The 12,902-nt window shown below is 38.2% G+C and overlaps 1 protein-coding gene across 1 annotated transcript in view; it reads left to right on the top strand.

Annotated features, from left to right (window-relative positions):
• Positions 1–12,902, top strand: part of Rit2 (Ras like without CAAX 2) — a 351,795-nt gene that overhangs the window by 73,485 nt on the left and 265,408 nt on the right. Inside the window, exon 2 of the mRNA XM_021150801.3 lies at positions 2,315–2,371. Coding sequence (XP_021006460.1) covers positions 2,315–2,371 — 57 coding nt within the window. The remainder of the gene's footprint in view (positions 1–2,314; positions 2,372–12,902) is intronic.

The following is a 12,902-nucleotide window of genomic DNA, read 5'->3' as shown; positions in this document are numbered from 1 at the left end:
CCTGTGCAGGCAATGTTAAGGAGGATCAGGATGGACTCAACTTAAGAAGATTCAGTGGATTTCCTCAGAGAGAAGGCAAGGTGATCGACTCTCCTGAAACATGGAATGGAGAAAACAGATCTTGAGGCATAGGTTCCACTTAACACATTTTCACAATGTCGCAAGCTAGTGCTATCAGCTGGGGATAAACAATTTGTTACCGGGTCCTGTAAGGAACATTTCACATTCACATAGTTGTCAGATCTAAATGGAGGCAGAGTCTCTCTAAATAGAATCAACAGAACTCTTGCTAAATTGAGTTATCAAAAAATACAACACAGAAGTACAAAAGTTGAGGTTTAGATGAGAAGAGGGTTACATTAAAACTGGTTCATTGTAGCTTGGGGCATAAGACTGGGCGTTGTGACAATGATACTATTCTAGAGCATGTAGTGAAGGCTTGCTCAAAGGGAGTAGCTCAGTAGTTCAACACACACAACTAGATTGAGAGATAGGGTGGCTATGAAAAATCCTACAGGCTGATACTAAGTTCAAAGCCATGGTCGTTACCCTGGTAGTCAGTCACTCATAAGCACTATGCTTATGAATCTGGGCACATTGGAAATGTGTTTTAGAGAGATAGGATATCTACATTATTTGTCTGAGGGATATAAGAAGGGAAGGATCTAAAGACAATTTCAGCATTTTAAAAATTATTTTATTTATTTACATTTCAAATGTTGTCCCCCTTCCTGGTACCCCCTCCATGAGCTCCCCATCACATCTACCCTCCCCTTTGCTTCCAAGAGGGTGCTTCCCCACCCACCCACCCATGTCACCCCTCTAGCATCCCTCTTCTTTAGGGCATCAAGACTCCACAGGACCAAGAGCATTCCCTCCCACTGAGGCCAGACAAGGCATTCCTCTGCTACATATGTATTGGGGTCACAGATATGCCCATATGTGATCTTTGGTTGATGGATTAGTGCCTGGGAGCTCTGAGTGGTCTGGTTAGTTGATATTGTTGTTCTTCCTATGGAGTTGCAATCTCCTTCAGCTCCTCAAGTCTTTCACTTAACTCTACCCCAAGTTCCCTGCCCAGTCCTATGCTTGGCTGTAAGTATCTACATGTATCTCAATCTGGTGCTAATAGAGCCTCTCAGAGGACAGCCATGCCAGGCTCCTGTCTGCAAGCACAACATGGCATCACCAATAGTGCTGGGGTTTAGTGTCTGCACATGGGATGGATCCCAAGTTGGGCTGGTCACTGAATGGCCTTTCCTTTAGTCTCTGCTCCATTTTCCTTTAGACAGGAACAATTTTGGGTCAAAAATTTTGAGATGGGTGGGTGGCCCCATCCTTCTTCAACTGGTGCTATGTCTAACTATTGGAGGTGGTCTCTTCTGGTTCCATCTCCCCACTGTTGGGCATTTTGGCTAAGGTGATCCTTATTTGGCTTTGGGAGCCTCTCGCACCCTGGTGACTGGGACTTTCTAGTGGTTTCCCCACACACTGCTGCACATTTCTATTCATTCTTTTATCCCTCTTGGCTTCTCTCCTGTCTCCCATACCTGATCCTGCCCCCCCCCCCGCTTTTCCATCCCCCCTCTCCCACTCAGGTCTCTCCCTCCTTCTGCCTCCCATGATTATTTTGTTTCCCCTTCTAAGTGGGTTTGAAACCTCCACACTTGGGCCTTCCTACTTGCTAAGCTTCATATGGTCTGTGAATTGTATCATAGATATTCTGAATTGGTTTTGGCCAAAGTAACCTAAATAGATTTGTCATAATACAAATATTGAGACAATTTATCACTTCAGCAAAGAGGTGTGCATTCCGTTACTTCTACTGAGACAGACTGAGGGTATTTCATTTCAGTTTTAGATGTACTGCATCTTTCAAGTTGAGATGACAGATTACCTATGTTATTATGAGTTGTTCCATTTGAAGCCAGACTTCTGACCTCTCAGCTGGTGACAGAGACATAGATTCAGCTGGTATCATAAAACTCAGGACCAAAAGGATTCTAGGCACTTTTTGACCGCCACTAACTAGCCAGAGCTAACTGAGGGACCCTATTCCCAGGTTATATTCCTATTTTTGCCAGTGATTGAAATGTACTTAAGCTTTGAACATATTTACTGCAAATATATAGCATAGAGCTTCTGTGTTTCAAAACTATTTGCTACTATTATCATTACCATGTGTTAGTAATGCTGGGTGCTTAATGTAGTCACCATACACGAGAGTTACTCATTAGAAAGGATTAAAATGCAGACCTATGTTTGTGAATAATTTAAAAATAAGGGCTGACTGTGGTTTTCTTTTTTTCTTCAGCAGTCACAATGCAGTTTATAAGCCACCAGTTCCCGGACTATCATGACCCCACGATTGGTAAGTGGAAGCCGCTTCTCTCCTCTAGCTCAAATAGATACGCTAAAATAAGTGGGTTTTAAGCACTGCTGATAATATTAGAGAACAAAAGTATAATTTATTTTTGCCTCCCAGCATATAAATACACATGAATATATGTGTATAAATTTCTGAGTCATGACAGTGTTTGTCCTTCCTTCTCGTAATGCAATTTCATATTCCATACTTTGTTCAAGTTATTCTGGTAAATGATGGTTGAGATCCATTATGCTGATTTCTGGATTCACTAATGGATATTTTCCATTAGAAAAAAAAAGAATTACAAACCTTTGCTCTGGGTGATATAACTGATGTGATTACTATACACTGATCACATTTTCGGTCTCTAGTATCCCATTGTAGAATTAGTTACTTTTCTCAATGATGCATTTGGGGAAAGCGTTTAAGTATAGACATAGTTTGAGTTAACATCCTCATTTGTAGATGAGGAAACTAAGACACTACAGGGCAAACTGTGATTTGTGCCTCAAATTCAGCATACTTAATTTTTCCAGTGCAATCCCCTCCCAACACTAACTGCAGAGACATGCTGCCAAGAGGAACAAGCTACCATTGTTTGAATTGAAAAAAGGCACCTTTAAAATTGCTTTACTCATTCATAAAACTGCTTTAGGGAGAGTTGGAAACTCTCAAACAGAGTCCATCTTTGGCTACAAATGCATTAAGCTTAAGATCACACAGAGCGTAACTTCCTAGAAAGTGAGGTACAGTCCTACAGGGCGCCTTATGGCTGGCTGGGGAGGTGAACCACTACATAGATTCCAGAAGGTGAACACAAGTCCTTTGCAAGGTCATTGAGTGCTCTTAGCTGCAGAGTAATCTTTCCAGACTCCAATATATTACTTTTGAAAGCCTAGTAGTTTCTTAAGACCTCCTCATTAGGTTAACTGAATTAATAAGATTTAAGTATAGTAAATTGACATACTGTTAGCCAGAATGGATTCCCAAAGGAACTGAATTTTGTTTCTGAAAGTAATCACATTGTATAGCTTTAGAAGTGATCAGCTTCAGTGATTGTTTGATTATTCTCTCAGCTAATTTTTGAAATGTCTTAATTTTGGAATGCTGTCAGCTGGGTTATAGACAAGGGAAACTCTTGGTAAAAGTTCTAAATCTTGCACACTGCTGGAAAACTCAGTAATATTGCATACTATATAACATGTAGCACATACTATACACTATATCCTACATGTTATAAACTAAATATCACAAATGCAATTTGTTTTTTTTTTCATTATTTTTCATTTCTGTGCTTTGAATATACTGGTGTCACACAAACTGGCCTCTGCTACAAATCCTTCATGTATAATATAATTGCTGGAATAAAGGTAATAGATGTAAATAAACTATAAGTGTCTCCTTAACAAGGAATAAATGTAACATGTATGGTGATGACTCTTGCAGATAGAGTGTAAGGACGTCCATTTCTCGAGATTAGGCTACCTGGACATTCAGTCCTAACAGCTGAAATGATACTTTTATCCAGAAATAAGCAAGATAGTGTTTGAAAGAAGGTTGAAAATGGAAACAGTAACATATTGCTTTCAATTTGACTCTCCCATCATCTTGTTTCTTGGCTTCTGTAATGGGATATTGGTTAACAATTTTCCATTGTTATCCTGATGGTAGAGGGTAAAAAGCTCAGACAATTTACTTGGTGTCTGTTCTGCTGCATAGCTATTCTCTGCTTGATGACTTAATGACATCTCTAGGGGAAATTCATGTTAGCATGGCTTGAATATCCTACAAATTAGAGGAGATCACCACCCATCATGGATATTTATCTCATAATTGAAATAGGGAAGGGATATTTTCAGTACTTATCCAGATTTATTTGCTATCATATTAACTGAGATTTCTGGACATAATACTTTCTGAAATAATAGAGTTAGTCCTTTATTCTTTCTTGCCCTTACCTTCTACTTTGAATAATCTTTCTGTGAGATAAACATCAAGTTGAAAATTTTAGACTCTTAATAAAACAAAAGTTAAGAATATTGGTATTGTCAGTGCTGGTTTTAAAGGGAGAATTCTGCTCCATATCTCCTGGTGATATATTCAATGTCAGTAACAGTGATTTTTTTTTTCCACTTCTCAAATCTATAGACAATAGCTATGGTATGAATATTTAAAGTTGGCTCTATCTATCCAATGGAAAAAGATTCATGCAAAAATCATATTAGCAACAATAGAGCAGAATATGCCTACATGTAAGTTGAAATCGAACATCTCTAAGCATTTGACATCATGCTAAATATAGCTTGATTTTTGCATGAAAAATTATTATAGAGATATTAAGAAGTAACATCCATATTAATATCCTGTTGTTTGAACCTTCATGTCAATAAGTGAACCTGCCATATAATACAAATCTTCAGATGTCACCATTGCATGCATATTATTGAGCAAAACCTGCATTTCTACTCTACATATAATCTTTTTAACTTACATAGATAAAAAATCTAAATACCACAGTTCAAATATTCAGGTATTTTCAATTCAGGAAGAGGAGTTGGAGGAAATTGTGGAAACATTTATCTCTTTGAATTTTGTTAGTGCTATAGGAAAGCAGCAAGATGGTCCATTGGAAGGACTTGGGAAGGACTGAGTACAGTAAGCACGCCTCCAAGCGCTGCTTGCTAGGAACTGGGTTTGTGTGGCATGAATCTCCTGGCATTCACTCTAGAACTCAGAAGTCCTTCTTCAAGAAGGCTTTTCAAGGAAGTCTGGAATTATTAGAGGTCTATGAGAAAATAATCTAGTATTGTTTGTTAGGATATGTTCTTTTAGATTCATTATGACTTGATGTTTAAAGAATTATTACACACAATTAGAATAGAATAAAAAACTAAAATTGTAGCTGTCTTATTTTTCTTTTCCTGAAATAAAAGATGAATTCTCTTAAAGCCAAAAAAAAATCAAGCTTTTATCTATAGACTAGGCGTTTTAGTTCACATTACTGTCTATTGGCACTTTCATCTATTTTGAATTGATTTTGTTCATGATTACTGTTAAGTTGAAAACAGAAAACTTCAGGATCTCCAGCTTTTGACTTGACTAACAATGCTGCAAACAAAAAGTTTCAGCTACCTTTCCCTTGATACGATATTAGGTGACAGATGGACCCTAAAGAATTTGTGTTTCTTGCACCTACAACATGTTTTAATTTTGAGTGAATTGTGTATTAATCAGTGATTCTCTCCCTCCTTCCACCATCACATGCAGGTGTAATATTAAACATGCTTTATGTGGAGCTCAAACAGTTGATGCCATTCAGTGCTCCTGAAAGGGCAGGGAAAATGAAGAACAGACAAGAATATAGGGTAATTAATTAGAAACCATGGTGTATTGAGGAAGGACAGCTTAGTCTACAAATGGTCCTACCCTTAGGACCTCAGGGTAAAAGTATATTTTATTAAAAGACAAAATCTGAACGTTTAAAGAGTGAATTGGGTTTCATTTACAGCCATTCAGGAATCAGCAAAGCCTCCTTGCTGAGAACTGAACAGGAGCTCCTAGTGATCAATGTCACTGCAATGGCTTTGGTATTGATTGTACAGAAAAATAGAATAGAAAATGCTAATTATGTAACATCAGGTTATTTTCTTGCTACTTTTTTAATGTTAAAGAAGAGTTGATCTCTTTATATTAACATATTGATTGAGGTAGACAACTTTTTATGGCTAGTTACAGGCATGAAGAAAATTTCCTTGAAATATTAAGACAATTATGCAAATATCATTACTATTTTGTGAGTATTTTCATCCTCTTGATTTTATTCTTTATTCAGTATCAATCTTTTCATGAAGTATTTTCCAGGTATTGTACAAGCTTCAGGAGTCAGCTCTGTAGAGAAATAAACAAGGTTTTTTTTTTTTTATGTTTCCTTACTTTATTTCTTTTATTTGTTTCTAAGAGCTGATTGTGCCTTTTTATCTGGAATCCAGTTGTCCATTTCTTTCTCGTTGCATTACAATGGCTTGTGCTCATTATCTTAATGCAGGACACAATTTAGTTAAGTTGGCCTTAAGGACCTATTCAATTCCTTTTTTCCTGTGGAAGGAAAACAACTTGAATAAACCAGAATCACTCATGACTTAGTTATTCCACCTGCTGCAGCATTGAATTTCCAGAACAGAAATTCATGAAACCAACTTTCTAACTATATTTATATTTTTCTTTTTAATAAACACACACTATAAGCAAGCACTATAACAAGCTCTATAGAAACATAATAAAATACAGCATATAGAATATTCTTCCTGAATGGATTAGAATGATTATTTAAATAAGGAGCTTACTTAAGAGGCCAAGTACTTTGAGGATAGAAACAGAATATTTGCAGAGCTCAGTGATTATTAGTGTGCAAAGTTGAGCGGTGAAAAACAGTGGATTTATAGAAATCATGTGGTTTGCATCACACTAAAATGTCCTCCTTAGTATCTAAAATGCTCACTAATAGATTCACTTCTTCGTGTCTCTAGAAAATCCCTGTTAAAATACACATGCTTGGGGAGGGAGGTAGTGCCCCAAGCAACATACAAGAATCACTTACATATTAGCACAGATTAATGTATCTACTTATTCTAAAGAGTAAAACAGAGCTGTGTTCTAGAAAACACTACTGAAGAGATGATTATGAGGAGACGATTACTGTTATGAAGAATGAGTGCTATCAAGTAATTCTTGAAGGAGACCAAGATGTAATAATGCAACTTAAAAGATTATGTTAAGCAATGACTCTTCCATGTCTGACCAGAAGTAGGGGGAAAGATAATTCACATGGAACCCAGGAGGTTGAAGATGTAATTCTATCTTCATGGAACTGCGTACTTGCCTGCTAAGCTCCAGTAAATCTGGCTTTCTTTCAGTAAACTATACCCGGTAACCTTTTTCCTGCCCCTCTTTCCTTAATACGTGCTCCTGTAACTCTGAATAACTTCTTTACTTTTTACCAAGCAAGATTTGGTTCCACATTTAGATCAAGGCATGGATACAGATTGTTGGAGAAGACGACTTTGACCTGTCAGTGCTTACCCAATGCCCACTTCCTCTCCATCTCTCTATAAACTACCATTAACAGTAGACACGGTAGACTCCTCTTGGATTTCATGTACCTTTGTAACTTGGCATCCCAGGTGTCAGGCTTCCCCTTTTTCCTCTACAACTTCCTTATTTGTGTCTCTGACTTAGCCTTATCTTTTTACCTCACATTTCTGTCTGAATTTCTGTGCTTCTCTATCTACCCTCCAGCTGAGCTTTCCTGTTTAGAGTTCTAGGTTATGTTACAGGCCACAAGTGTCCACTAATATTTCTTTACACTTGTGGTAAAAATGGACATATTGGCCAAGTCCTTGAAGCCCATGGTGATAAAATAACAAGTCTATGATTTGATAAGGGCTTGGCTACTGCTCAACGGCAAGCAACCTGCCTAATATTTTTAAGACCTTGATTTCAAATAAATAAGGGAAAGGGCTTCGAGGACAGTCTGCCTTGCCCATATGATTTAATGCTCTGTTACTGAACTCTATTCGTTTGATTTTACCCTCACTGGCCTCATGGCTCCTGGAGTGTGCCAGGTGCTTGCTCATCTTGGCACACTTGCATCGACCACCTTTTCTGGGAAAACACTCCAGTGTTTAGAGCTGACCTCATTATTTCTTCAAATATTTGATTCAAGGTTTAAATGCTTCATTTCAATTATGCTTACAGTGACCATCATAACGTGATAATATTCATCTGCTTCTCAGAGATTGTATATATATATGCATATGTACATGTATATATTAATATATAGATTTTTATATGTTCTACAAGTGAGAGAGTATATATAGTATTTGCCTTCTTGTGCCTGAATTATTGCAATGTTTCTTATAATATGCAATATTTTCTTATAATATTTAATATTTATTTCTTATAATGTGTGTCTTACTTAGTATTTGACTGAATGCAACACAGTGGCTGAATTTATAACTAAATATGCATAGGTCCACATCAGTTTCTAGTTCACAGAAGGTGGGCCAAGATTTTGGGTGAGTGATTGGCAAAAGTATTTATTATTCATCAACTTCAATCATGTTGGTACGTATCTCTGATCTTTCTCATCTATCAGAAGGAGGCAATACTGTTACCTCTCTTGATGGCTCTGAGAGATAATAGAGGAGCAATTGCTTGACACACTACTCAAGATGAAATGGACATTTGATGTCCTCAGTAGAATTCAGTTGAACTGGAAAATATCAGTGAAGACACAGCTGTTGGGGAGAAGACATCTATGCCTCTTGCTCTTTTGGGAAGTCCAAAAATCCATCCCTTATAGATGAAAAGAAACCGGAATGCCACTTTTTTGATTTTTATTTCTACCATTTCATCTTGAATTATTTAAAGTACCTATGATTACCATATATTTTCCCAAGAGCCAAACTATGAATAAGAAGAAATTATAATAAAAATTTCAGCTTCTACTTGCTGTGTGAGTCTCTTTTAGAAACCTGGATGTGAAGAGACTATCAACTATATGAGAGTGATCTCATATGGAATATGAAAGATGCCTGGGAGATAGTGAATCAGTTGAAGGAAATTAACAGAACTGAAAGCTTAATAACGCCAGACTGCGGATATGTGATACATCCCTCTAGATTGCATACATCTTTAGGAGAGTTCTCTACAATCTCCTTCATGTCCCCAAAGGCCAGGATTTCGATCAGTCTGAGAAATAAAAGGACTCTTTCAGATTATTCTGTAGTAATATAGCCATTGAAATTCCTAGTAGCCTTCTTTGACGACAACTATGTACTCTAATTAAAATGACTGTGGTCTATGGACACACCTGAACGGACATTCACCACTCTGTTATTTCCCAACCAAAGAGAAGCTATGGAGGGAGCCTGTGGGCCTACAGCAGATAGACTCCTCAGCATTTCACTTGTGTATTCAATGATTATAATTAGGGAACATTTGCTCTAAAGTCTAGTGACTTGTTATTATATTTTGCCTGTTATTTCAATAATTTCATTTAAAGGGCATGGTTTTTAGCCTATTGGCTCTTCTCTTAATAAGCCAACTACATGAAGTTGGAATGAGAAAAAATGTCTTTATGACCTATAGATTAGCTGGATGCTAGTGAAGTAAAGGGATAGAGACACTAAGCCTGTCTGAGTAGCTCTAGCCAGATATACACTTGCCGCCTTGTACTTGCCCTCACACTGTCAGATGGAAAGAGTAAAATATTGTATTTAGGAATATATTTAGAATTGTATGTGTCTATTGATATTTTCAAGCATTAGCAGATCAGAAATCCAGGTTATTTGCCCAGGTTTTATGCTTTGGAATTAGTAGACTTGCTTTTTAAATCTCTTCTTTGACCTCACATTCAGAGATTATAACACTTACCTTTAAATGTATAGACTCTTTGAAGACAGTCTCTGTTAAGAGCTATGAATGGTTTGTATTAATAGCAGCCTTATTTATAATAGCCAGAAGTTGGAGAGAACCCAGATGTCCCTCAACAGAGGAATGGATACAGAAAATGTGGTACATTTACACAATGGAGTACTACTCAGCTATTAAAAACAATGAATTTATGAAATTCTTGGGCAAATGGATGTATCTGGAGGATATTATCCTGAGTAAGGTAACACAATCACAAAAGAAGTCACTTGATATGCATTCACTGATAAGTGGATATTAGCCCAGAAACTTAGAATACCCAAGATACAATTCGCAAAACACAAGAAAATCAAGAAGGAAGACCAACGTGTGGATACTTCATGTCTCCTTAGAATAGGGAACAAAATACCCATGGAAGGAGTTACAGAGAGACAAAGTTTGGAGCTAAGACAAAAGGATGGCCCATCCAGAGACTACTCCACATAGGGACCCATAATCAGCCACCAAACCCAGACACTATTGCATATGACAGCAAGATTTTGCTGAAAGGACCCTGATATAGCTGTCTCCTATGAGGCTATGCCAGTGCCTGGCAAATACAGAAATGTATGCTTACAGTCAGCTATTGGATGGAACACAGGGCCCCCAATGGAGGAGCTAGAGAAAGTACCCAAGAAGCTGAAGAGGTCTGCAACCCAATAGGTGGAACAACAATATGAACTAACCAGTACCCACAGAGTTCATGTCTCTAGCTGCATATGTAGCAGAAGATGGCCTAGTCGGCCATCATTGGGAAGAGAGGCCCCTTGGTCTTGCAAACTTTATATGCCCCAGTACAGGGGAATGCCAGGGCCAAGAAGTGGGTGTGGGTGGGTAGGAAAGCAGGGCCGGGGGAGGGTACAGGGAACTTTTGGGATAGCATTTGAAATGTAAATAAAGAAAATATCTAATAAAAAAGGGGGGAAAGTTGTTAATTTAATATTGTAATTTTAGGTACTACATTAGTCTGTTTCCAGTTAAATAAAGAGGAAATATTCTGATACTTCACAATAAAGCTGTCCATATCAGTATACAATCTGAAAAAGCCAGAGGTAGACATCTAGAAGTATTTAGTCAGAATAATCTAGATGAAACATTTAGTATGTCAATTGTTTTTTTGTGTGTGTGTGTTTATTTTTTTTAATTTTTAATATTTTTATTACATATTTTCCTCAATTACATTTCCAATGCTATCCCAAAAGTCCCCCATAGCGCCCCCCACTTCCCTACCCACCCATTCCCATTCTTTTGGCCCTGGCATTCCCCTATATTGGGGCATATAAAGTTTGCAAGTCCAATGGGCCTCTCTTTCCATTGATGGCCGACTAGGCCATCTTTCGATACATATGCAGCTAGAGACAAGAGCTCCGGGGTTCTGGTTAGTACATCATGTTGTTCCAACAATAGGGTTGCAGATCCCTTTAGCTCCTTGGGTACTTTCTCTAGCTTCTCCATTGGGAGCCCTGTGATACATCCAATAGCTATCTGTGAACATCCACTCCTGTGTTTGCTAGGCCCCGGCATCGTCTCACAAGAGACAGCTATATTTGGGTCCTTTCAGCAAAATCTTGCTAGTGTATGCAATGGTGTCAGCGTTTAGAAGCTGATGATGGGATGGATCCCTGGATACGGCAGTCTCTAAATGGTCCATCCTTTCATCACAGCTACGAACTTTGTCTCTGTAACTCCTTTCCTGGGTGTTTTGTTCCCAATTCTAAGAAGGAGCACAGTGTCCACACTTTGGTCTTCATTCTTCTTGAGTTTCATGCGTTTAGCAAATTGTATCTTATATCTTGGGTATCCTAAGTTTTGGGCTAATATCCACTTATCAGTGAATACATATTGTGTGAGTTCTTTTGTGATTGTGTTACTTCACTCAAGATGATGCCCTCCAGGTCCATCCATTTGGCTAGGAATTTCATAAATTCATTCTTTTTAATAGCTGAGTAGTACTCCATTGTGTAAATGTACCATAATTTCTGTATCCATTCCTCTGTTGAGGGACATCTGGGTTCTTTCCAGCTTCTGGCTATTATAAATAGGGCTGCTATGAACATAGTGGAGCATGTGTCCTTTTTACCGGTTGGGACATCTTCTGGATATATGCCCAGGAGAGGTATTGCTGGATCCTCCGTTAGTACTATGTCCAATTTTCTGAGGAACCGCCAGACTGATTTCCAGAGTGGTTGTACAAGCTTGCAATCCCACCAACAATGGAGGAGTGTTCCTCTTTCTCCACATCCTCGCCAGCATCTGCTGTCACCTGAATTTTTGATCTTAGCCATTCTGACTGGTGTGAGGTGGAATCTCAGGGTTGTTTTGATTTGCCTTTCCCTGATGAGTAAGGATGTTGAACATTTTTTCAGGTGTTTCTCTGCCATTCGGTATTCCTCAGGTGAGAATTCTTTGTTCAGTTCTGAGCCCCATTTTTTAATGGGGTTATTTGACTTTCTGGAGTCCACCTTCTTGAGTTCTTTATATATATTGGATATTAGTCCCTTATCTGATTTAGGATAGGTGAAGATCCTTTCCCAATCTGTTGGTGGTTTTTTTGTCTTATTGATGGTGTCTTTAGCCTTGCAGAAGCTTTGCAGTTTCATGAGGTCCCACTGGTCAATTCTCGATCTTACAGCACAAGCCATTACTGTTCTATTCAGGAATTTTTCCCCTGTGCCCATATCTTCAAGGCTTTTCCCCACTTTCTCCTCTATAAGTTTCAGTGTCTCTGGTTTTATGTGAAGTTCCTTGATCCACTTAGACTTGACCTTAGTACAAGGTGATAGGAATGGATCAATTCACATTCTTCTACATGTTAACAACCAGTTGTGCCAGCACCATTTGTTGAAAATGCTGTCTTTCTTCCACTGGATGTTTTTAGCTCCCTTGTCGAAGATCAAGTGACCGTAGGTGTGTGGGTTCATTTCTGGGTCTTCAATTCTATTCCATTGGTCTATTTGTCTGTCACTATACCAGTACCATGCAGTTTTTATCAAATTGCTCTGTAGTAGAGCTTTAGGTCTGGCATGGTGATTCCACCAGAGGTTCTTTTATCCTTGAGAAGAGT

The sequence above is a fragment of the Mus caroli genome, unplaced genomic scaffold (assembly GCF_978045245.1).
Source record: "Mus caroli unplaced genomic scaffold, Mus_caroli_1 scaffold_19, whole genome shotgun sequence".
In the NCBI taxonomy this organism is placed as follows: domain Eukaryota; kingdom Metazoa; phylum Chordata; class Mammalia; order Rodentia; family Muridae; genus Mus; species Mus caroli.
This window is presented reverse-complemented; position numbering and strand designations above follow the sequence as displayed.